Below are 26022 nucleotides of genomic sequence, written 5' to 3' on the forward strand. Positions count from 1 at the left end.
CCCCCCCTCACCCTCCCAGCTGGCCGAGACTTCCTTACCCGAAGCAGCCCGTGACAGTCGGGCGATCTAAAATCCATTTTTTGCGAAGAAGAGAGGAGCTCCCGAACAGAGCTCCTCTCTGTGCTAAGCCAATGCCCAAACTGCTGCTATGGACGCAAAGGACGCAATAGGCTAAGCCAATGTGCTAAGCCAATGCCCAAACTGCTGCTATGGACGCAAAGGACGCAATAGGCGTCCTTTGCGTCCATAGCAGCAGTTTGGGCATTGGCTTAGCACAGAGAGGAGCTCTGTTCGGGAGCTCCTCTCTTCTTCGCAAAAAATGGATTTTAGATCGCCCGACTGTCGCGGGCTGCTTCGGGTAAGGAAGTCTCGGCCAGCTGGGAGGGCGGTTGGCGGCCATGGCGGCGGCCGCGGAGGCATTCTTCTGGGCCATTTTGGCCCTTATTCATTGGGGGGGGAGTGGGGAAGGAGTATTTGGGCAGCTGGGAGGGCGGGAGAGTGGGCGGTGGCGGCGGCCGGGCGGACTCTGGGGGCGCCACTGCCGGTCCGGTCCGCCCCGCCCCCGCCTCACATTCCCGGCCGGTCTCCCCGGCCGGGCAAGGGCCCCAAGGACTCGCAGCCACCTGGCTGCAGCGGCGGTGCCAGGCCTCGGCGGCGGCTCCGCCACCACCTCGGCCGGCTTCCCCCGCCGCCGCCTCCCCCCGCCCGGCTTCGGCGGTGCGGTTCCACCGCCGCCTTGGCCGCGCCACGTCCTCTGGCCGAGGCGGCGGCTTCGCTGCCGCCTTGGCCGGTCTCCCCCTTCCCCGCATTCCCGGCTTCTTCGGGGCGGCCGCTTCTGGCCGCCCAAGATGGCCACCGGGTGCCAGCCGTCGTGTCTCCCTTGCCCTGTTCTGCGCATGCGCTCCGCGCATGCGCAGAACAGGCCAGGGAGGCACAGACACACGCTTGGTGTCCGTCCACGGATGGACACCAAGCGTTTTATTAGAGAGGATGGAAGGCATTTCCCAACCTGAAGTCTGTGGAGCTAAAGTAGCAAGATATGACAATAACTACTTGCTTTGTATCCTAAATGGCTCAATGGAGAATGACCATCCAGGAGAATATACCCATCTATCTGGCATAAAAACAAGCACTATAGACTATATTGCTTTCTCTGGCAATCTGTTCTATTTTGTTGTGAACTTGGAAGTCATGCTGCACCTAGATAGCGATCACTTTCCTCTCTTTCTGCAATTGGAGCCCTTTGCCCAACAGTCACGCCTGGAAACTCGCTATATGCTCAGCATTCTAATGGAGGGCCAAGGCAGATGCCTTTCAAAATGGACACCCCATCTTAACCAAACAATAAAAGAACTGCTCATAGTGGAATCCTTTCTGAGTTACCAGCGAGACCTTATATTGACTTCTGCGCCTGCCCCCCTGGAGACATATGAGAACTTGGAGTATGAGCTCCAAAAACATCTGTGCAAGAAGGGTGACTACCCCACTAAGCTGTTTGGGCACTAGGGATGTGCACAGACTGGTCCGGAGCCCATTCTAAGGGCCTCCAGACCGGTCCGGACCTGGGGTCGGTTCGGCGGTTCGACACCGGTGGGGTGGACCTTTGAGTGTGGGGGAGGGTGTAAATACCCCTCCCGCACTCCCAGTTTTTAATGCATTTGGGACGGCAGCATACCTCCCTTCCGCCCCTTCCCCAGTTCCTCAGCAAAAAGCTTCAAAAGGCTGACTGCACGTGTGTACGCCGCACACACCCACATCTGACGTACGCATGGATGTGATGCACGTGGCGTACGCACGCGCAGTTAGCTTTTTGAAGCTTTTTGCCAAGAAATTGGGGAAAGGGCGGCAGGGAGGTACCCTGCTGCCCCAAATGCGTTAAATACCAGGAGCGCTGGAGGGGTAAAGCGGTGGGAGGGGTAAGTATACCCTCCCCACCCTTAAAGAGCCCCCCCCTCCCCAGTGCCGGACCGTGGAGGTGCAGCTTCTCTCAGTATATGTTAAGCATATAAATTGAATAAAGAAGTAGACAGCCTTGTCTTACTCCTTTGCTGATCTGGAACCACTCTGTTTCATCATGTTCAGTCTGGACTGTGGCTTCCTGTCTTGTGTATTGGTTTCTCATGAGAACAATGAGGTGTTCTGGGACGCCCATTTTCCTAAGGATATTCCACAACTTGACATGGTTGATGCAATTGAAGGCTTTTTTGTAGTCAATAAAGCACATATTGACTTCTTTCTGGTATTCTTTGGCTTTCTCAATTATCCAGCGTGCATCAGCAACACTGATCAAGCAGTACTTATCAAGTACTAAGCAGTACTTATCAAGCAGTACCTTGATCATCACTTTACAAAAGGGAATTGTGTTTCTTTTGTGAGAATGGACCAGGTTACAAGAACCCTTTGCATTTAGTAGCTACAGAAAATGCTGGTCAGTCACTGAAATATGCAGTTGAAAGAAGTGGGAATGAGAAACTGCTTGTCAGGCTTTGTACATCCATTGATCCTCAAGATGCACATGCTACTGACATTAAATACCACAAATGGTGCTGGGCAACATGTGTAACACATGTCAATCGCTCATCACTCAACCCACAAAAACCAAACACAGTGAATGAGGTGGCAGCTGAAATTGAATTCCTTAGTCTGTTTGAGAATACATTGTTGGATGGAAATATAGTCACCATGGCTCATCTTCAAGAGGCAAACACAGGAATCCTTATGGCAAATAATGTGGACAGCCATCCCAGCCGCAAAAAAATAAAGCAGCTTATACAGCATGATATACCAAGTGTAGAATTCCATAAGCCAAAACGAGTGAATGGATCAGAACGTGTTTCTGTCTAAATTTTAAGGGATGCTACAATTCAATTAGCAGAAGTTAACATCAATTAACACTGATGGAAATGATGACATGAAAATACTTTATGATGCTGCTAAGGTTCTACAAAAACTTATTACCAAAGCAGAGAGATGAGTATTTTCTGGTTCACTTACAGAAGTTACCGCTCGGAATGTTCCAAGTGAATTGTATAGCTTCTTCTTTTGGGTTCACAAGGGACCAAACACAAGCCTATTCATGGCAGGAGCTGGGCGGGGGGGAGACTATGAAGTCAATCAGCATGCCATGAGTTTAGCTCAGACTACAGTGTCTTTGTTTCTGTCCCAGGACCGGGTCCAAAACAAGAAGTCACAGACTCTAAGGACCACCCATGAATTGCCTCAACAACTGGGAATTGCAATAGCAGTTCGCCAAGCTTTTTGGAGCAAGAAGCTTGTTAATATGTTGCATCAGTTTGGTTTGTGTTTTGACTATAACAGGATTTCAAGACTTGAGGCACAGATAGCTACAACTGTTGTAGAAAGAATGCTGGTCAATGATGGCATCTATTTGCCTCCTGATGTAGTTGAAGGAAGATTCATATTCTTTGCAATAGACAGTACTGATCTCACTTAGGATATGCCCAATGGTAAACAAACTCTTCATGGAACAACAATGGCTATAGCTCAGAGATGTGAACCTGAATATGAGACACCACTAACTGAGCTAACAGGTAGAACTCTAAACCACTCACTGAAGAAACTCCCAAGTACAATAACCTTTCAAATTGTCAAACCATCAGCAAAACCAATTAGTCTAGTATACACCTCATTCAATTTAAAAGAATACTCCCAACCACAATTACTAGAATCCTGTCTAGCAGACATTACCTGGCTTATGGGACAATCAGTGGTTAGATCTCACAAACAGCAGCATTCCTTGTACAGGTGGAAACCGCCCTAAGTCATTTTTGGAAGGGCGGTGTAGAAATCAAATAAATAAACAGTGGAGTAGATGATGAAGCTAATGATGAAGATAAAGTAATGGACACTAGCTTATACAAATTCCCAAATGGTCTGGATACAACTCACTGTTAGAACATGGACTCCCAAAAGCACAAGTTGGTACACCACCATGAATAGATGCTCCTGCACACAGGTGGCTATACTCACTGACTATACTCATGCAGCTACAGGGTACCAATGCAAGGGTAGTCACACTATACATGGGTCTCTACAAGCCAGCAAAGCAGCTCCAAATGGCTCGAAAGGATTTGGATAATATTGTACTCCAATCTGGAGAACTACATATAGTGATGGCCCCCAGCTACATTCTATTGGGACCTATATTGAAAACAGTGGACTTGACCTATGTTGGGCAGAGGCTAACCTATATGGACTACTCACAGAAAAGCAGATAATCAAAGGCAAGTCTGTGAAGATAGGAGTACAAGTTCACATGGTCACACTAGAAGCTTTTTCTAACCTCCACCAAGATGCCTTCTTTGAAGAGTTTCCTCATCTACTGCCAATAATTACAGTTGCAGCTGAAAATCTTGAAAAGTCATGTGCAGATGGGAATCCAGAGCTAATTAAAGAAGCACACAGAAACCTGGAGGAGATGATCAAATCACATAGTGTTTTAGAAAGGATCAATCAGTTTGACTCACAGATGGCAAGGAAACCTCTGCTACTTGTGATGCGTCAATACATGCTGGTAATGGAGATGTTGCTTTTCATTCGCTCTGTTAGGGCAGGTAGTTGGGAATTATATTTAGTGTCACTTGAAGCATTCACCAAATATTTCTTTGCATGTGACAAGATCAGTTATGCACAAATGATCCTGCTTTAATTGGTTGAGATGGAATCACATGATCACTGACAAGGAGATTTATCAAGAGTTCTGGAATGGAAACTGGGCTGTAAATAAGAATTCAAAAGTCCCTTTTTGTGCTATTGATGCAGATCATGCATTGGAGCACATAAACAGTTCAATGAAAGTAGCAGGTGGAGTGGTAGGCATAAAGCTCAATCCTCAAGCTAGAGCAAAGTTTTACCTATGGCTGGTACCTATACCTGCTCGCTCATGCATATGTCAGACGTGCGAGTGAATGCAATGTGCACGCACAAGCGCCCAGCATGTGCACATGCCTCCAGCACTTTCAGCCACTTCCAGCCAAAGAGGGGCAGGAAGGTATGCTGCCACCCTGATGGAGTCTTTACAAAGCCAGTGCCAGCAGGGGGAAAGCGGAGGGAGGGTAATTGCACCCTCCCCTGCCCTTAAAGTTGTCCCCTCCGCTTTCAAGCCTCCAAACTGCCCAATGTTCAAACCTGTTTGGAGGTCCGTAAAAGGGCCTCCAAACAGGTTCGTGCACATCCCTACCCTAGAGCAGGGATTTTATTATTTATTTATTTATTTATTTAGAATATTTATACTCCACCCCTCCAGTACACTACTGCTTGGGGTGGCTGACAACATGTATAAAATAGATACAATGCAAAAGAAGACTACAGATGTTAAACAAATTAAGTTAAACAAGTTAAAAGACCAGACTAAAACCACAAATACAATTTACATTTTTTTAAAGTTTCAAATTAAAAGTTATTTAAAAACTGAGAACTATAAAAACTAAAGAACCTTCCATATATAAGCAGCAGATGGAACATTAAAGAGCCTCTTGAAACATGTCAAATTCAATTGGGTGGTGGGCCAGATTTTATTCCGATGCATCTCTGGGGGGCCGCACATAGCCTTGCGCTGCCTTCTGTTGCCTCGCATCCACCTCATACCACCTTCTGTCTTCTTCCTCCTCCCCACCCCTTTCTCTCACTCTCTTCCTCCCTCCTTTGCCCTGCCACTTAAATTAGCTGAGTGTACTACTTTTACACCAGAATATTCTCCAGGAAAATTTAAATAGGGGGTTTTTTGGTAGTTTTTTTGAAGAAATTCAGAATATCATACTTCCCAATTACCTACGGATAACAAGTTTTTCATATACAATCCTGCCACTGAAATTAGCTGAATGCACTACTTTTTACACCAGAATATGTGCAGGGAACTTTTGTGGAGGGTGGGAGACATTCTAAACATAACCATCATATTTTAACTGTTATTGTTCCCAACAGATTTTTGAGAGCAAGCATGGTGTAGTGGTTAAAGCGCCGGACTAGGACCGGGGAGACCCGACCCGAGTTCAAATCCCCATTCAGCCATGAAACCAGCTGGGTGACTCTGGGCCAGTCACTTCTCTCTCAGCCTAACCTACTTCACAGGGTTGTTGTGAAAGAGAAACTCAAGTATGTAGTACTTGTAGTACTCAACTATGTAGTACTTGTAGTACTCTGGGCTCCTTGGAGGAAGAGCGGGATATAAATGTAAAATAAAATAATAATAATAATAATAGAGCACCTCAACATCATAGGGGCCACAGAAATCACTATCAGCCAATTACAAATAGCAACTTTACTGGGAACAGCCTATATTTTGAAACGATATCTATAATAACCAACAATATTGATGATAAAATTCAGCCATCCCAGGTCCTTGGGAAGGACTCGATGTCTGGATGGAACAAACCAGTCAGTAACACCTGTCTGACTGTGTAAACAAGAAATAATAATAATAATCACAAGCTACCTGTAGCCAAAAATTGGTGGGACCATAAAATTGAAAAAGTTGTAGAAAATGAAGATACAAAAATATTATGGGGCTTCCGACTACAAACAGACAAACATCTGCCACACAATACACCAGTTATAACTGTAGTCGAGAAGAAAGAAAAACAAGTTAAAATAATCGACATAGCTATACCAGGGGATAGCAGAATAGAAGAAAAAGAAATAGAAAAAATCACCAAATACAAAGATCTACAAATTGAAATTGAAAGGCTGTGGCAGAAAAAGACCAAAATAATTCCAGTGGTAATTGGCGCCCTGGGTGCAGTTCCAAAAGACCTTGAAGAGCACCTCAACACCATAGGGGCCACAGAAATCACCATCAGCCAATTACAAAAAGCAGCTTTACTGGGAACACCCTATATTCTGCAACGATATCTATAACAACAGCAACAACATTGACAATAAAATTCAGCCATCCCAGGTCCTTGGGAAGAACTTGATGTCTAGATAAAACAAACCAGTCAATAACACCTGTCTGACTGTGTGAATAAATAAATTAATAATAATAATAATAATAATAATAATAATAATAATAATAATAATTTTTAACACTCCATAATTGGATCAACATTGTGCCCAAGGAAAGCTGAACCCCTCTTCCCCCTCTCCTATCTCACCCTTCTTTCCTCCTCCCGATTTCTCTCACTATCTTCCTTTCTTCTTCCTCCTCCTCCCTCCCTTGCCAAAGCACCCTGCACTGTTCCAGCAGCAGGAGGAAGGAAGGAAGCAACAAACTCATAGCTTCTGCTTGGGCACAAGGGGTGGAGGGGAGAAGAGAAATGCCAGCAGCAGCGGCAGGAAGAAAGAAGCCAGCTGGACATGCAGCTGCTTCAGCACAGCGGCGGGGAAGAAACATGGCAGCATCTTGTCCTGGGCAGGGGCGTAGCTATAATTGAACAAAAGGGTTCAAAGAACACGGGCCCCTGGCTCCAGAGGGCCCTCCAGCTACATCCCTCCCTATTTTCTTCATTATCTCCCTCAGTCTGGGGGGCTGCCAGAAAGAGGGATGAACACAGGCCCCCTGTCCCCTAGCTACGCCCCTGGTCCTGGGGCTGTTTCAGGGGAGCAGGACAGTTGAGCTCCGCAGGCCTGATCTGGTCTGTGGGTTGGCAGTTTGACAAACCCCAGCCCTAGAGGGATGTCAGGAGCATATACAACAGATTTCTCTTCTCTCTCCTAGACCTTGGGGTAGGCAGGTGGGGGGAGTCTGTTTTTTACAGTGGGAAAACTCCATAGGTAGGTCAGATCTTCACTATTTTTCAAGTGAGAGGGCCACTTCGGTTTCAAAACAAAACAAAACTCCTCCAGTGTGAGAGCCATTCCCGCCTTGTCCCAGCACTGAAGGGCAGTGGGGAGGGCTATAAGAATAACACAGCCCTGTTACTATCTTTAAAGGCACACACAGAGCATGGGAAACCCCTCCAGGACATGACTAACTGAGCAAAGAGACACCTTTTTAAAGTGGTGATTCTCTTTATTGAGCAGGGGGAAGCAACTGGCCCTATCCAGCCCCAGCATAGAATCCCTCCATTGGCTGTTGCCTATCTTATATTTCTTTTTAGATTGTGAGTTCCCCACCATTTGGCCACCAGTACAGTCATGGTTACCAGTAACCAGGCACAATGTCACCAGCTGCTTCTGGTGCCCAGAAAGGGAGAAGCTGTAGAGATTAATGCTCTCTCAATCAAGGAGCTGATTATTGTTAGACTAAGGTAGAACTCAATGGTAATCAGTTCATGCTTTTGTATTTTCTTGTGGATTCCTGTGTGCTTCCAATTTACTCAAAATTTTCCCCATTTTCTTACTCTGTGTGCACTGCTTATTTTCTTAATACGTTTAATATAATTACAATTTAAACTTCAGTCTGGTTTAAAAGATTCTGGAGGGTTACTTGCAAAACTCTTCCCCATGTGCCTCATAAGGTCATGTGCTACTGATGAGTTGTTTTTAGAGTAATATTCTGTTCATCTAGAGCTGGGTTATGTGGACTCTGGCTGTACATACAATGTCTGCAAGTCCCAAACCAGACAGTTCTAAGTTGTTCAAGCCATGTCTGAGCCTAGTCAGTGGCTTTAGATCAGTCTTCAACTGGTGGCAGCCTACCTCAAAGGAGTGGTGTGCTCCGAAATTGGGATCAGATCCCAAATTGGCCTGTGTTCATCCCTCTCTCGGGCGGCCCCCCAGAGTGAGGGAGACAATGAAGAAAATAGGGAGGGATGGAGCTGGAGGGCCCTCAGGAGCTGGGGGCCCATGTTCTTTGAACCCTTTCATTCAATTATAGCTACGCCCCTGGTAGAGATATTGCTCTGATCCCAATTACCCCAAATTGGGTAGATCCCAAGAAAGCATTGAGTGACCCCCAGTCTGTCACAGTGGAGTGAACCACTGTGACAGATCCTGTGTTCTATAGCCTCTGGTCTCTTCCAGTTCTATATTTAAAGTCTCAGTGGGCACACAGAGGAGGTGGCTGAGGAGGACACTGATGAAGCGGGGGACACTGAGGAGGACACTGATGAAGGAGGACACTGATGCATCCCAGCTCAGGAGGCTTCCCCTGGCACTCTAGGGGCAGAATGAATGATGTGAGAGCTCAAGTTTCTTACTCTGGATCTGAGAATGTAACATAATGAAAACAAGCAAGGCAATGGCTCAGGATGATGGGAGTTGTAGTCCAACAACATCTAACAAACTGGGTTTGAAAAGCCCTGCAATCAGGCTCAGCTGCTTCATACAGCAGTGCAGGAATAGAGCAATGCAGAGAATCTTTGCTGGTGCCAGCCAGGCACTCTGTCCTTCTCATCTTGATTTGGGCTTCAAATACCAAGGAAAGGTGGGGGTGCATGGAGGGCAGTTTGTGACACTGTACATCATTACTGATCACTGGCACATCTTCCAATTTCCTGGCTTTGTGGACACACACGCACACCCGTTTCATGCAGCACTACAGTTGTCTCTCAAGAGGAGACCACCCCTCCCTTCACTCCAGTCTTTTTGGGAAAGCTATGTGGCGTGATGCCTGGAAGGAACATTCTTTTATTTCTGTTCTGGAGAAGCAAATCGCATCCGCCCAGTACGCTTCTGTAAGAGCCTCTGGGATGTCCTGGAATACGAGCCAAGCTTTTTCAATGGCAGACAGGCTATGTGGCAGCCTGGGCGTTGGGAAGCAAGTCTCTTACGCCAGTAGTCAGGCTGAACAAGAGCCTCCTCCGTGAAGCTGCTTATGTGTCACTGAGCAGCAAGAACAGCAGCCGGAGGGCCACGTCAGAGGAGGGAGGAGGACGGCTTTGCGTCTGAAAAAGAGCCCGACGCGCGAGCGTGGAGGGAAGAGCCGTGTGGTGCGGCGCGGCGCCTTCTTTCTCCCTCAAGCGCCAGCTGCGGCGGCGTTACAGCTTTGCGCAGCCTTCCCCTCTTCTGGTGCGAGCCGGATGAAACCGGCCTCAGCAGCAACAGCAGCAACAAAGTGTCTGCGGCTGCTGCTCGCAGAATGACTAAACGCCGCACGTCCCGCCTGCCTTCCCTCCATCCCGCCCCTTAGGCCGATGTGCTGCTACTGACGCACCCAAGATGAGATCAACAGGAGGGGGTGGCGAGGCTGAAATGATTCGTGTGTAGATCTCGTCCCTTTAAAAAAGCAAAAACAACAACACCACCTCTTTGTTCCCTTTTCACCTAAACCGTTGGGGCAGGGGCGTAACAAGGCTGGAGTGGGCCCAGAGACAAAATTTTAAAATGGGCCCCTCGCTGATGCACACACACACCCTTCATATGTGACTTTCCTCTGGGGGGCCCCCAGGCAGCCGCCTCCCCTTGCCTAATAGTAGTTATGCCCCTGGGTTGGGGATGTAGACGCTCCTCAATGGGCCAGGGGAGTGGGTTTGTCTCCCGCCCCACTCTGCCGCTTGGGAATTCTGTGCGCAAAGCTATGCCTCGGGTGGAGGTAAATGAAGACAAGTACTGTATCACAAGCCAAGCTTCAATAGGCAGTGTGGTAAATGTGGACCTGGGTTCAGATCTCTGCTTCGCCCCATCACCACCTGACTGTAGGTATGACCAGGGTAGGTGTGCAGCTATAATTGAGGGAATGGGTTCAAAGAACCTGCTCCCCCAACTCCTGAGTGCCCCCCAGCTCCACCCCTCCCTATTTTCTTCATTATCCCCTCACTCTGAGGCGCCGCTGGGCAGAGGGCGGGGGCAAACATGGGTCTCCTCTCCCCTAGCTACAGCCCTGAGTCAAGTGGTTGATTCTGCCCTAGTCTCATGTTTGGAATGGAGCCGCTTGGGGAAGAGCAGAAGATTCCAAGTTCCCTCTGGCACCTCCAAGATAGGGCTGAGAGAGACTCCTATCTGCAACCTTGGAGAAGCCACTGCCAGTCTGTGTAGAAAATACTGAACTAGATGGACCAATGGTCAGTATATGGCAGCTTCCTATGTAGTTTTCTTGGCAGAATACAGGAGGGGGTTACCATTGCCTTCTCCCACGCAGTATGAGATGATGCCTCTTCCTATACCACTGCTGCCCGATATAGGTGTTTCCCATATTCTGGTGTTTCCCATATTCTGGGAAACACACCAGCGGGGATTCAAATCAACAGCCTCCTGCTCTCTAGGCAGGTTGCTTCCCTGCTGCGCCATCAGGTGGCAATTCCAACATAGAACATAGATATTAAGTTCACATGCTAAGAAGGGTTTGAGAAGAGAAAGAAGTGTCCTTAGCAATGACTCTTGACCGATGCCATATCAAAACAGACAATATTGCGGGTGTGGGGGATTGCTGCAGGTACACCAATGTTGTACCATTGTTTCCTGCAAACATAAAGTATGGATGGCATATTTAAACATCAGTGATCATGTATCTATAGACCTTGAGTTGGAATGGGGCTCCCTCAATAGATGGTTAAAAGTGCAGAGATACCTACATTTTGCTTGCACCAGTGAAACATCAGTGTACCTGCAGAAATAATGTCTGTCAGGTGCAGTCTCCATGTGGTAGTATTTGGTTTTGTGTTTGATTTTGCCCCTGACAAATTCATTCTCTTTTTGTCTTACTGTCTTCCATTCTTTCTTACATCCCACTCTTGCCACATTGCATTCTCTTTAATGAAATCTGGCAGAGGAGGTCAAATCTGAATGTTCACAAGTGTGTTCTTTTCAGGCACAGAAAACTTGTATTTTTAAAGAACTTTTCATCACTTGAATCTAAAGGTTTCTAGTGAGCAATTTAAAGAGAGTCTCTCTATATCCTGGTGCTCATGAAACTTTGCACCTGTGGACAAAGCATGATTAGTCAAGATCAATCTCATGTTGAGATGGAGAGATCTTTTCCCTCAAATGTTTCTCACCTGAATAATCTTAGCTCTGTATAGTCTCCACCTATGTGGAAAATATATGGGGAAGCCTCTCTCGTTACCCATTTTCCATGAGGGATCTGAGCTGATAATCCCTCTCCCCACTCTCCTTCTGTTTCAGAAAGTGCCATTGCTGCAAGCAGAGGAGGAGGAGATGATTCCGTGTGGAGAGAAGTAGGTCAGTGTGTGTAGATGGCAGCTGCCTGTGATGCTGGAGGGAGGGGGTGGTGCTGAGGGGAGGAAGAAGGGAATGGCGGGAAGCAATGGGAGGCCAGCTTGTTGCAAGAGGAGCTCCAGCAGCAGGAGGGGTGGAGACAATGGTGTAGGAGTAGCTGGTAGCAGTTGCAGGGTGGGCACCCTTTCTCAAGGCTGATTGCACAAACATCAAACATGCCTCCCCCCCCCCCACACACACACCGCTTTCTTCCCTCTCCTCACCGCTTTCTTCCTTTCTCCATCTCTGGGAGATACATTTTCTGGAAAAAAACTGCTGCAAGATTGAGAAAAAGGCTGCCACCCCATGTTTTGTTTTTTTAAACCAATTTCCCATGTGGAGTAACCTCAAAGTGGCAAGTGTGCGTTTGAGCTTCACCTCATTCAGCCAGCATTGCTAGTCCTGATATGGTGGTCATACTACTTATACTCCTGTTTTGCATAAAGATCCTGTATCCTAATGGCCATCCCACAATCCTTTGCATGTTTTTACATTACTAGCATGGGGTTCTTTTGCTGGCAAAAAAGGCAGGCAGTGGGGGAACACTGTCTGCACTACAAAGGGAGCACATTCATTTTGCATGTCTTGCCGTAGACTACATTTTATTCCTCCCCTTAACATCCTATCATGCACTCTTCCTTTTGTCTGCCTTCTCCACTCCTGCAAACTCTGCTTTTTTGCAGTGTTTCTCTTCTTCTACTTCATTGCTCCATTACTTCTCTCTTGGTGCCCATGCAGCAGTTGAGGCAAGACATATTCATGCCTTTTGGCTCCATCTTCTCAGACGGAATGGTGTCGTCTGCAGACAAACACATCCCCAGTCTCTCTCTTTCCTGCCCTGATGCTGACAGTCTTTCTTTTGCTCCTCCCCTCCCCAGCCTTTTCTTTCTGCAGTGCTCCCAGCCTCTACTGCAGTGTAATCCATCACTCATAGGGTCTGGAGGGGTGTGGTGGGTAGAGAACATAACTATTCACTTACCAAGGAGAAGAAAGACTCTCAGAATGCGGAACCTTCAGAAACAGAACACGCCTGCCTACTTGCCTATCAGCCAGCCAGCAGGCTTTTTAGATATTTAATTTATTTTGTTACTTTCTTGGGGGGGGGCGGGGAATGTTGCTGCCAACATTCCAGTGAAGGTGACTGAAAGGAAACCAAGGAGACAGAGCAAGTGAGAGGCAGCAAGGAACACAGATGGACGCTGCGAGAGAGATGAACAGAGACAAACAAAAAAGAGGGAATAAGGATGTAAGGAGGGGAAGGCTCAGCCATGAAAGTGTGAAAGCAAAATGGAGAGCAACAGATATTTTGGGAAAGGGAGCCCAAAAGATGCTAATTATCAAGGATATAAAATTGAAGGAAGAGACAGAAAACAATGGATGTAAGAGGGGAAATTGCATAAAGATAAAAGGAAAAGAGACAGGAAAGAAGAAATAAGCAGACAATTTTAACTTTAAATAATCTGCAAAAAGCCTACAATTGTTCTTTTGTGTTGAAATTCCAAATATGAAAGCCACTGTAGAAAAATCCCTAGAAATTGTCCACCATTGGATTTTGTTTTGCGGATATACTGTTCAGGTATTTGAGATATTTTGCTGAGATGGTGAGATATTGCTTCTAGATTTTTTGCAACATCTTAAAGCATAGAGGAAGTTTCAGTAGTATCCTACAGGCTGCCTTTGGATTATTGGAAATCAAATTATAGAAAACCAAAAGTGATGAAGGAAAAGGTCACTGAACAAGGCATTGGCTTGTATATGTTATATTTATATATTATATTTTTTACATTTATATTTTACTATGCCCTCAAGGAGCCCATGGTTATGTTTATCCTCACAACGACCCTGTGAGATAGGCTAGCTGAGAGATAAGTGTCTAGCCCAGAATCACCCAGTGAGATTCATGACAATGGGGATTTGGACTTGGGTCTCCCCAGGCCTAGTCCAACACCACTACACCACACTGGTGATATAAGATGAGATGAGCTTGAAATGATATATCAGAGATGGAGTTAGAAATGTATGGCACTGTCTGTATCTCTGTTGGTCATAGGGCAGGGGCAGAATTTGCATGCAGAAGTTAGAGTTCCATCTTTGTTTTCCCACAACAAACCAGTTAGTCATAAAAAGCCATCCAGTTCTCTGTTACCTTGAAGTCTGAAAACAGACTTCATCAGGGCTATTCTCACTTTGAGATCCAAAAGGGGAAGCTATAACAACTAATGAGCGATCATTAACACTTAATAACAATTAATGAGAAAGAAAGAAATGGTGGTGGATCTGGGAAGAAAATCCATCTTCCAGCAGCAGTCCTCTAAAGTCTGATTTGTGGACAGAAATTTTGGTTGCCCTGTTGGGTTAGAAAAATGGGGAGATATGACCCTGCTAATTCTCTTTGTTCTCCCAGTAACTTTGGTATCTTTCTGGATGAACAAAGGTTGGAAGCTCCATCTTGCAGTGGTTCCATTCCTACCTAGCAAGTAAATTTCAGATAGTGGTGCTAGCAGAAAATTGTTCCTTTCCATGGGTATTATTCTGTGGGATTCCTCGGGGTCCATGACTCCCATGATTGTTTAACATCTAGCTAAACCCACAGGGCGAAATTGTCTTGAAATTTGGGGGCCAGAACTATCAGTATGTTTGATGGTATTCATCTCTATTTCTCCCTTTCATCAGATCCAGATTGGGCTATAGCCTCCCTTAATAAATGCCTGAAGTCAGTGAAGGACTGGATGAATACACAGAAACTCAGTCCATACAAGACAGAGATGGTGATGGCAAGATGCTCAGTTGAGTGATTGGTTAGAGAAATGTCTGCTTTTGATGTCATGCTTGCTCCCCTAGATCAGATCATCAGAGCTATATGAGAGCACTCTTGGACTCAGCATTGCTTCTGGATGCCCAGATAGCAGATGTTGTCTTGAGTGCTTTTCATTCAGTTCAGTTAATATATCAGTTGCTACTAGTAAACAAGGACCTGCCTACCATCATTCATGCTTTGTTGACTTCTGGGTTAGAGTACTGTAATGCATTTTTACATAAGGCTGTCCTTGAAGATAGTCTGGAATCTAGTTCAGAATTTGACTGTTCATCTGCTGTCTTAAGCATTGTGAACAGAACAGCTGTTCTGAAACATGTTCATTAGCCGCGAGTCTGTTTCCATTTCAGGACTCCGGTCTTATTTAGCTATTAATTTTCTTATATTTGTCCACCACCCCCAACTTGCATCTCTGGGTGGTTTACAAAAACAGAAAACACTTTTAAAAAATTAAAACATTAAAACAATTTAAAACCAGAACTAGTTAAAAGACTTGAGTGAATAAATGTGTCTTTAGAGACTTTTTAAAAATTGTCAGAGATGGGAAGGCTCTTATTTCAGCAGGGAATGCATTCCAAAGTCTTGGGGCAGCAACAGAGAAGGCCTTATCTGAGTAGCCAACGGATGAGCTGGTGGCAATTGCAGACAGACCTCTCCAGATGATCTCAATGGGTGATGGAGCTCATAGTGAAGAAGAAGTACTCTTAAATACCCTGGACCTAAGCTGTTTAAGACTATTTAGGTACTTTGTATTTTACCCAGCACCTTGTATTTTGCCCGGAAACATATTGGTAGCCAGTGTAGTTCTTTTAATATAGAAGAAATATGGTCTCTTTGAGACCGACCTGGCTGCTGTATTCTGTACCAATTGCAGTTTCCGGACTATGTACAAAGGCAGCCCCACATAGAGTTAATTGCAGTAGTCAAGTTTGGAGGTTACCAGTATGTGTACTACTGTTTGAGGTCATTTATCTCTTGAACCTTAAGCCCTAAAGCTTTCCTGTAAAATCTGCCAATGAAACCCTTCTTTGGGTACCATCAGTTGGGGATGGTGGACTGCCCTCCACTAGAAACAGGTTTTTTTCAGTGTTAACTTCTGTTTTTGAGGGTTTCCCTCCCTCCTTCCCTCCCTCCCATAAGAGGGAGTGCACAGGTTACTTATTGTCACTGTTTCCTCAGGTTACTTTTTGTTATTGTTTTGCTTATTTGGATGTTCTGTTTTTATTGTCCTGATGTTTGGTTAATTTTTCTATTTGTTTTTAGATTTATTTTTAGACTGGGATTGTTTTAATTTTGAATTGCTTTAGTTTGTTTTTATTGTAAAATGCCTAAGGGGCTGTTATGGCTGAAAAGTGATCTATAAATATAGTAAGTAGTTCAGAATCAGAGTTTGTTACAGTCAACAACCAGAGAAAATCTTACAACAACCATCTTGTAAATAGTTAAACTGCTATAGAGAGCTGATGTAGCTCAGCTACTAAGAGATGTGAGCTAAAAAAATTACGCATTCAAATCTTTGCCACAAACTCCCTTTATGGCCCTAAGCAAGCCACTCTCTCTCAGCCAACCCCTCTTCTTCAATGTGCCAATAATAATCCTCACCTATCCTGTGTTGTAAGAATTACAAGATAGGAACCAACAAACTGCCAGTGGTATTATTGTTGTATTGTAATCTTATTTATTTATTTCTCTATGTAAACTGCTTTAGAAACTTTTGTTGAAAAGCAGTATATAAATATTTGTTGTTGTTGTTGTTGTTGTAATGTCTCAATCATAGATGCACACATTTAAGCTATAAGACTGATCTGCGGATCCAAAAAGAAGGAAAATTTGGCTGGAAGAGAGGTTGAAGTGCTAAACAGATATGGACTGAACTGTGCCTCTTGGGCTGCCACCTTAAATGAGCAGTTTTGCTACAGTCAAGATGTGGCTAGGTGGGACTGATACTCCAGAGCTTCATGGCCGCTGTGGGTTGTGCCATTTCTGATGGGTAGTTTCTGTTGCAGTCTCAAACATAAGCAGAGAGGCTTGACTAGGGATGTGCCCGAACCGGTTCGGAGGCCATGCTGGAGGCCTCCGAACCGGTCCAGTTCCGAGCTGGTCTGGCGGTTCGGCATGGAGGGGGGTTGTAGCTTTAAGGGTGGGGGGTGGTACTTCCCCCCCCCGCCGCTCTTCCCCCTCCGGCGCTGTGGTTTTAGACATAGATTCTGGGGCGGCAGCATTCCTCCCTGCCGCCCCTCGCCCCATCGTTAGCCTGCAAGTGCCGAAGTAAAGATCACGCATGCGCCCATTCTGCCGCGCGTGCGCACCTGCGGCCACCACGCGCGCGCTCCGCTGATGTCACATGATGTGTGACATCAGTGGAGCGCGAGCGGCGGCGGCAGGTGCACACATGCGGCAGAACGGGCGCATGCGTGATCTTTACTTCGGCACTTGCAGGCTAACAACAGGGCCAGGGGCGGCAGGGAGGAACGCTGCCGCCCCAGAATCTTTGTCTAAAACCACAGCCCCGGAGGGGGAAGAGCGGCGGGGGGGGGGAAGTACCACCCCTCGCCCTTAAAGCTACAACCCCCCCCTGTGCCCGTCCGGACTGGTTCGGAGCCTTGCATACCCCTAGAGGCTTCTGGGAGCCTGCAGAAAAAGCAGAGCTAGCAACATTTCTAAGGCTCTATCAGTCTGTTTGTGGAGGTGGGAAGCTCTTTGAGAAAGTGGGAATGGACAAATTGGAAGTGGTGACTATGAAAGGTTTTCAGCAGAAACAGCAGGTTGGCTCTTGCAAGAATTATAGAAAAAGGTTGTGTGTTCAGAGGGCATTTACAGGAGCCAGAAAATCCTGTTAATTTCAACAACTGCTCTGAAGAACCAGCGGCTATTTTTCTTCCCTCTGCAATTTCACCTTGCTGGTTTGATCTTGAGATGACAGACATTGACAAGGAAAAAGTTCTACATCAATCACTACACTGAAAGGGCAGCTGCTAACCAGAGACACAAACAAGAGATACCTGAACTTTCTTGATCTAACCGTGCTTCCATTTTAAAATGCATTGAGCATAATTTCAGTTAGAAATTGATCACATTTGGAAAAGGAACCACCCTAACAAATCTGAAGGTGTTCAGTGTTAATCTCTATTGGTATCCAGAGCTTACAAAAGAGTGGATTAAGTTCCTACGACCCAATAGTGGGCGGTATACATATATGCTGAATTTATTTATTTATTTATTTAATAATATTTTTATAGTGCCTGATAAATCAGCACAGATGAATATATGAAACAATAAAAACAGTAGCATAAACCTTATTAAAACAAATTATTAAAATTAATTCTAATTAAAAATCTATGAGAACAGGTGAGTCTTGAGGGTCTTCCTGAAAACAAACAGAGAAGGAGATGCTCTTATTTAAGCAGGGAGCATATTCCAAAGCCGCGGGGCAGCCACAGAGAAAGCCCGGTCCTGGGTTGCCACCAAATGAGCCGGCGGCAACCATAACTGGACCTCACCAGAAGATCGTAACAGGCGGCAGGGTTCATGACAAAGGGGGAGCTCAGCTCTCTTAAATACCCTAAACCCATGCCGTTAAGGGCCTTATAGATCATAACCAGCACTTTGTATTTCACCTGGAAACATGTTGGCAGCCAGTTCACTTCCCTTAAAACCGGTGTTATGTGGTCCCTTTGAGTTGTCCCAGAGACCAATCTGGCTGCCGCATTCTGTACCATTTGTAGTTTCCGGACTATGTACAAAGGCAGCCCCACATAGAGTGCATTACAGTAGTCAAACCTGGAGGATACCAGCATATGTACCACTGTTTTAAAGTCATTTACCTCCAGAAATGGACGTAGCTGTCATATCAGCCAAAGCTAATAAAAAGCGCTCCAGGCCACTGCCTCAACCTAAGAAACCAGGGAGAGCTTTGAGTTCAGGAACACTCCCAAGCTACGTACCTGATCTTTCAGCGGGAGTGTAACCATGTCCAGGACAGGTAGATCTAAACCATCTCTGAGTCTTGGGTCTCGGCCCCACACAGTCTTATTTGGATTCAATTTCATTCATCTCCATCTTATTTGGATTCAATTTCAGTTCGTTATCCCTCATCCAGCCCATTACTGCCTCCAAGCAGGCATTTAGAGAAGATGCACCATTTCCTGATTTCCTGATGAAACTGATAGGGAGAAATAGATGTGGGTGTCATCAGCATATTGATAACACCCAGCACCAAACCTCCTGATAATCTTTCCCAGCAGTTTCATGTATATGTTAAAAAGCATAGGATCCTTGTGAAACTCCACACTTTAGTTCTCGCTTTGCAGAACAGCAGTCTCCAAGTGACACCATCTGGAATCTATCAGAGAGGTAGGAATGGAACCACTGTAAAACAGTGTCCCCCAATCCCATCTCCCTCAGGCACCCCTGAAAGATACCATGGTTGATGGTATCGAGAGATGCCAAGAGATCCAAAAAGATCAGCAGTGTCACATTCCCTCTGTTGATAGCCAGTTGAAGATCATCTGTCAGGCCTACCAAGGCAGTCTCAACCCATAGTCCACACAGAAGCCAGTTTGAAATGGGTCTAGATAATCTGCATCATCCAAAACTGCCTGGAGCTTGGAGGCCACCTTCCGCTCAATCGCCTTGTGTGTTTCATGACCCAAGAAGATCCACCTTGCCTGTATTGATTCAGCTGAACACACAATTATCACATACACACCAGTGTGTCCAGACAATGGACAGCAGCTCATTAATGCCTTCACAGTGATAAGTAACAATGCAGGTTACCATGTTAGTGTATCCCTCGTCAGACATTATAAAAACTAGGGACACTGCTTGCATACAGCGACCCCAAGAACCTGTTCTGAATCCCCACGCCTATGCGTGGTCAGAAATCTGAATCCCCACGCCTATGTGGTCAGAAACCCCACCCCCACTGCAGTTACAGCATTTGTCTGCAGAGACATACTCTATATTTGTGGTCAGATTCATCCCATGATTGGGTGCCCCGGATGCCAATCACAGGAAGAATCTGACATGTACAGCATTCATCTCTTCAGACAAACACTGCAACCATGGATGTGAGTGTGGGTTGGGCTTCTGAGTGCATCAGCACAGGAGCAGGAATTCAAAGGCGAGAGCATACTCTTGGGGATGCCATATACAAGTACAGAGTCCCCAATTTTAATAATTTCTGAAGAGAGCTAATTCAGGAGGCCAAATAGAGGTAACATGCTATCAGCTGGCATTTGTACAGTGTTGGTACTCTGAAGTCACTTGGACACAATGAAAATCTTGCATTTTGAACACAAATGTATCCTGAGATTTGGTACTGCCAAGAATTCTTGGACAACACCTTTACTCTTGATCCTTGCCCAATCTGGTTTATCTTATCTAGGAGGGCTAGGTAGATGTTGGTAGATGATCCAGCAAACTATAGACCTATCAGCCTGCTCAGGATGGTCAGTAACCATACTGAGCAGATGTCTCTGTGGTAGACATCTATACTATATATAAAGAGAGATGTCTCTATGCTAGAGATGTACGCTGGAAGCTTAGGGAATGGCTGGACCAAGAAAACCTCCTCGTGGAGGAGCAGGCTGGCTTTATGGAGGCCCGATCCACCACTGGTCAGTGTTTAGTTCTAAAACATTTAATTGAGAAATATTCAACCCATACTACAACCTCCCTTTATGCAGCTTTTATAGACCTCAAGGCTGCATTTGACTCTGTCTCACAAGTCAAACTGTGGGAACTGGAGCCATCTATCAAGTGCTGTTCCAACCCATAAAGGCATCAAACATGGCTGCATTCTTCTCCCGCTGCTGTTCAACTTCTACACTAACTCCATGGTGGGTCACCTTAATAAATCAGATTTTCACCCTCCCAAGCTCACAGAAAGACACATCTCTACTCTGCTCTATGCAGATGATGCAGCAATTCTCTCTAGGACCCCCCATAGGCCTCAGAAGAGCTCTGAGGGCCCTTGTCTAGTACTGCAATGACTAGTTGGAAATAAACTATCACAAAACCAAAATCATGGCTGTTGCTAAGAGACCCAAGACACACTCCTGATGTATAAACAGGCACAAAATTGAGCAGGTTTTCTGCTTTAAATACCTGGGGGTGGTCTTCCATGCCTCTGGCAGCAGAAAAGCTCATGGCTCTCAAGCTGCTCAAAACGCACAGAGGAGCACTGCTGGCTTAAGAACATAAGAACAGCCCTGCTGGATCAAGCCTAAGGCCCATCTAGTCCAGCATCCTGTTTCACACAGTGGCCCACCAGATGCCTTTGAGAAGCCCACAGGCGGGAGTGAGGGCTTTCCCCCTCTCCTGCCATTGTTCTCCTGCAACTGGTATTTAATGGCATCATGTTTCTGATGAGGTGGCCTATAGCCACCAGACTAGTAGCCATTGATAGACGTATCCTCCATGACCTTGTCTAAGCCCCTTTTAAAGCCATCCAAGCTAGTGGCCATCACCACATCCTGTGGCAGAAAATTCCATAAGTTAATTATGTGCTGTGTGAAGTACTTACTTTTGTTAGTCCTAAATTTCCTGGCCTTCAGTTTCATGGGATGACCCCTGTTTCTAGTGTTGTGAGAGAGGGAGAAAAATTTCTCCCTGTCCCCTCTCTCTACTCCATGCTCTAGGCCCCGATCATCTTGATTGCCCTCTTCTGAACCTTTTCCAGTTCTACAATGTCCTTCTTAAGATATAGTGACCAGAACAGAACACAGGACTCCAAATGTGGCCGCACCATAGATTTGTATTTTGTATAAAGGCATAATACTAGTATTTTTATTTTCAATCCCCTTCCTAATGATCCCTAGCATGGAATTTGCCTTTTTCACAGCTGTTGCGTACGGAGTCGACACTTTCAGCAAGCTGTCCACCACGACTCCAAGATCTCTCTCCTGGTCAGTCACCGACAGCTCAGATCCCATCAGTATATATGTGAAATTGAGGGGGTTTTGACCCAATATGCATCACTTTACACTTGCTTACTTTGAACCACATTTGTCATTTTGTCACCCACTCCCCCAGTTTGGAGAGATCTTTTTGGAGCACGTTACAACCTGCTTTGGATTTCACTACCCTGAACTAGTTTAGTGTCATCTGCAGATTTGGCCACTTTGCTGCTTACTCCAACTTCTAGATTATTTATGAACATTTTAAAGAGCACTGGTCCCAGTACAGATCCTTGGGGGACCTTACTTCTTACTTCCCTCCATTGTGAAAACTGTCCATTTATTCCTATCCTCTATTGTTGTTTTTGTTGTTGTTGTTATTGTTGTTGTTTACACAGTCAGACAGGTGTTATTGACTGGTTTGTTTTATCCAGACATCGAGTCCAAGGACCTGGGATGACTGAATTTTATTATCAATGTTGTTGCTGTTATTATTATAGATATCGTTGCAGAATATAGACTGTTCCCAGTAAAGTTGCTTTTTGTAATTGGATGATGGTGATTTCTGTGGCCCCTATGGTGTTGAGGTGCTCTTCAAGGTGTTTTGTTGTTGTTGTTGTTGTTGTTTATTTATTTGATTTCTATATCACCCTTCCAAAAATGGCTGAGGGTGGTTTACACAGAGAAATAATAAATAAATAAGATGGATCCCTGTCCCCAAAGGGCTCAGAATCTAAAAAGAAACATATGATAGACGCCAGCAACAGTCACTGAAGGTACTGTGCTGGGGGTGGATAGGGCCAAATACTCTCCCCCTGCTAAATAAAGAGAATCACCACCTTAAGACGTGCCTCTTTGCCAAATTAGCAGGGTTTTCTGTCCTTCAACAAGTTACCAATCCACACATCTTTTGGTGGGGAATTTTGTCAAAAGCTTTTTGGAAGTCAAAGTATACTGTGTCAACCAGATCACCTTTGTCCACATGCCTGTTGACACTCTCAAAGAACTCCAAAAAAATTTCGAGGCAAGACCTGCCCTTGTGGAAGCCATGCTGGTTCTTCTTCAGCAAGGCCCATTCTTCTGTTTTTAACAATTTTGTCCTTAAGTATGCTTTCCATCAATTTGCCTGGAGCTTTTACAGACAGAGCTGTTACCCTGAATCTCCTCCGGAAGAGAGTGTGTGCGTTCACACACCAGTCAAACTCACTCCAAAGTCCATTTGAGATCCCTGGAAATACTCCACACACAAATCAGGCTTTATCTTCCAAATTCTAGCTTATCTTGATGTATTTCCGGGTTTTAAAAATGTTGGATTTGGGAGAAGCACTGATGTAGAATCATTGTGTTCCTATCCAAGGAGCCCTCTCTCTCTCTCTCTCCCCGCCTCCACATTGGCTAGAAGGAAAACATGGAGGCATGCAATGCAAACTGTTTCCAAAAGAAAACCCAAGAGCAGAGGGTAGGGGCTGCTTCCCTCAGATGTCTTGAGTGTAATTTGAAGTGGCTTTGCTCAACATTTACCCTGCAGCATGAAGCTACGTGTGAATAACCCCCTGGCACAGAAGTTAAGCTAACAGGCCTGTAATTTCCTGGATCCCCCCTGGAAAATCGGTGTCACATTAAAATCGGTGTCACATTAACTACTTTCCAGTCCTCTGGTACAGAGCCTGATTGTCGGGACAAGTTACATATTTTTGCTAGATCAGCAATTTCATATTTGAGTTCCTTCAGAACTCTTGGGTGGGTTCCATCTGGCCCTGGAGATTTGATTACTTTTAGTTTTTCAAGACAGTTTAGAACAACTTCCCTTATCACCTCAAATTGACCCAGCTCTTCAGCCTCTGAGCCTGAGAAGCTCAGTTCTGGAGATGGTATATGGTCAATATTCTCCACTGTGAAGATAGATGCAAATAACTCATTCAGCTTTTCTGCAATCTGCTTATACTCTTTAATAATCCCTTTCATGCCCTCATCATCTAAGGGTCCAACTGCCTCCCTGGCAGGTTTTCTGCTGCTGATATATTTATGTCATCCTAAAATTCTTCCGATCCAGAGGAAGCCACTATATACCTGCAGCCCTTAAATTTTTTGAAGCCAAGCCACTGGCGCAACTCCTCTATGGTGCCCAACTGGTGCCCAACTTTTTTCCATCTTTGCTCTACTGGAGCTTGTACAGTCCAAGTTCCTAAGGACAGTTTTCCAAGTATCATGGTGTGTCTCTAACACTAGTCTATGTCTGGAGACAGGTCTAGTGAAAGTGGAGGCCAGAGTGGCTGGCAATACTCAAGTACTGGTTAAGGTTATCCCTCATCCCACTGGGTGTGTTGCCTTTGTTGGCAGCTGGGACTTGCATTTGTGTCCTTTTAAGAAGAGTCAGTGGAGTTGTTGAGGCAGGTGTAGGTGGGTGTGTCAGGTATGGTTGATATGGTGTGTTACCAGGCAGAATGCAGCCAAAGGTGATCTGGTGGTGTGGCCATGGAGTGTGGGTAGGAGGCTAGAGTGTCGATGGGCATGGTCCCCTCTAGGCACTAGCAACTATGGGCATCCGGGTGAATGACTAGCCCAGATATGATTGTAGGTTAAATATCCTAATAGTGTGGAACTTAGCCAGGATTCCCACCGCACTTGTGTTCTCATGTTCACACTAAATGGTCAACCCCATTTAACCAGGATTAACACAGTTGTGAGAATGCAGCCTCAGTAACACAAGGCAGCTGGTATATAGTGAGAGAGCTCATCAGGTCCAACTGTGATTCCAAGAAATTAATTATCAGCATGGCTCCCAGTTCCTTTCTGAGCAGCCAGTCCTAGGATGAAAAATAGTGCAACTTCTGTAAAATAAAAGGAAGCCAAATCTAGAACATTAATGAAGAATCAAACCCCATCACATTTCTCACGGGGCAGCCCAGATACTTTTCTAACACTGAAATGTGTTGACATGGTAAAGGAAACGTAAAGTAAATGTACTGAAATATATGTAGGAGCAAGCAGGGGGAGGGAAATGCGCTGTAAGCAACATGAACCAAAATGGCTAAATATAGCATGGAATCTTCTACACTGCAGATGTGGTTAGAATGAGAAAGTAGGAAAGTAGACGAGTAACCTATTTTGAAATTTTCAGCTCTTTGTAACCCACATAAGAAAAACGTAAGGTGAAAGCAACTGAAAATTCATTACTAGCCTCTAAAGACATAGTAAGTGACTGTGATTACTATGAAGTGGGACCCTGTTATGGGAGACCCCTGGGGAAAAATTTCAGCTGACTCAGGATCTTCAGCTGACAAAGCAAAGACAGCTGAAGAATTCATGGAGGCCATTGAAAGCTTGGTGTTGCAGCTCCCTCCAGTGACTGTAGCATGCAGTGTCATCATTGTGTACATATTTATTCCAAATAGGATTTTAAGTCTTCAGTTTAAGATCCCTCATACACTAAAAAGCAGGGAAATTACAGATTGGCACCTGCTTTAAACTCCATGATATGTAAGCATTAAATATGTTCTACAGTCTCACATACGGAGCCCTTGGTGAAGGGAGGAAGCCTCGAAAAGCTTATCTCCCCTGCAAGCAATCCTTTCCTTGTCGTTGGGTAGGCGGATACCCCGCCCAGATGACTGCCAGCTTTTGCCAGCAGCAGGGAGGTTTAGGGACCAGGAGGCCCCCAGAATTCCTATAATGCATTGTGCAAATGTGCAGTGCATTATAGGGAGTTGTTTGATGATGCCGGCCAGGAGTCTGCTGGTGTGTGGGTGCCTCATGGAGCTGCGTGGCACCGACACATGACCAGTTAGCCTGGGCAAATTGTGCATTTCTGCTCTTAACACAGGCGAACAGCTGGGGGTGAACAGCTGGGGCTCTCTTGTGGGTTTGCTGCCATGCCACATGCAAGCAAAATCAGGCTGGGCTTCCCTAGCCTGGCTTTGCCTCAGCGTAAGAACAGCCTCACTGTATTTGCTTTCAACTAGATTTTCATGCAACCACGCTTTCCCTTCGTCTTTAATAATATAGGACACTACTTTATACCTAGTCAGGCCATTGGTTCATCTGGCTCAGTCTTGTTTACACTTACTGGCAGTGGCTCTCCAAGGCTTGAATTTACTGTCCCCTTTTGGCCCTAATCCTCTTCCTCTGCAGGTTGCAGGCAACAGCAAACCTGGGTTTTCGTAAGATTATCCTTAATTCCTGAATTCTGTCAACAAGCCTCTTCCAAATCTTATCTTAAACTGGAATGTTTAACTCTTGGCATGTTTAAATTCA

The 26022-nt window shown here is 45.5% G+C and overlaps 1 protein-coding gene across 7 annotated transcripts in view; it reads left to right on the top strand.

Annotated features, from left to right (window-relative positions):
- The first annotated feature begins 8995 nt into the window (after positions 1–8995).
- Positions 8996–26022, top strand: part of MFAP5 (microfibril associated protein 5) — a 67681-nt gene continuing 50654 nt past the window's right edge. The window contains exons 1-3 of one of the 7 annotated variants that reach the window (XM_053301331.1): positions 8996–9077; positions 11962–12014; positions 14728–14840. In XM_053301331.1, coding sequence (XP_053157306.1) covers positions 14759–14840 — 82 coding nt within the window. In that variant the 5' untranslated portion in view covers positions 8996–9077; positions 11962–12014; positions 14728–14758. Of the gene's footprint in view, positions 9078–10239; positions 10551–11924; positions 12019–13769; positions 13783–14727; positions 14841–26022 lie in introns of those variants that run through there. The other 6 variants (XM_053301330.1, XM_053301333.1, XM_053301327.1 and 3 more) reach the window with 6 other exon arrangements.

Source organism: Hemicordylus capensis, chromosome 2 (assembly GCF_027244095.1).
Source record: "Hemicordylus capensis ecotype Gifberg chromosome 2, rHemCap1.1.pri, whole genome shotgun sequence".
NCBI classification, from domain to species: domain Eukaryota; kingdom Metazoa; phylum Chordata; class Lepidosauria; order Squamata; family Cordylidae; genus Hemicordylus; species Hemicordylus capensis.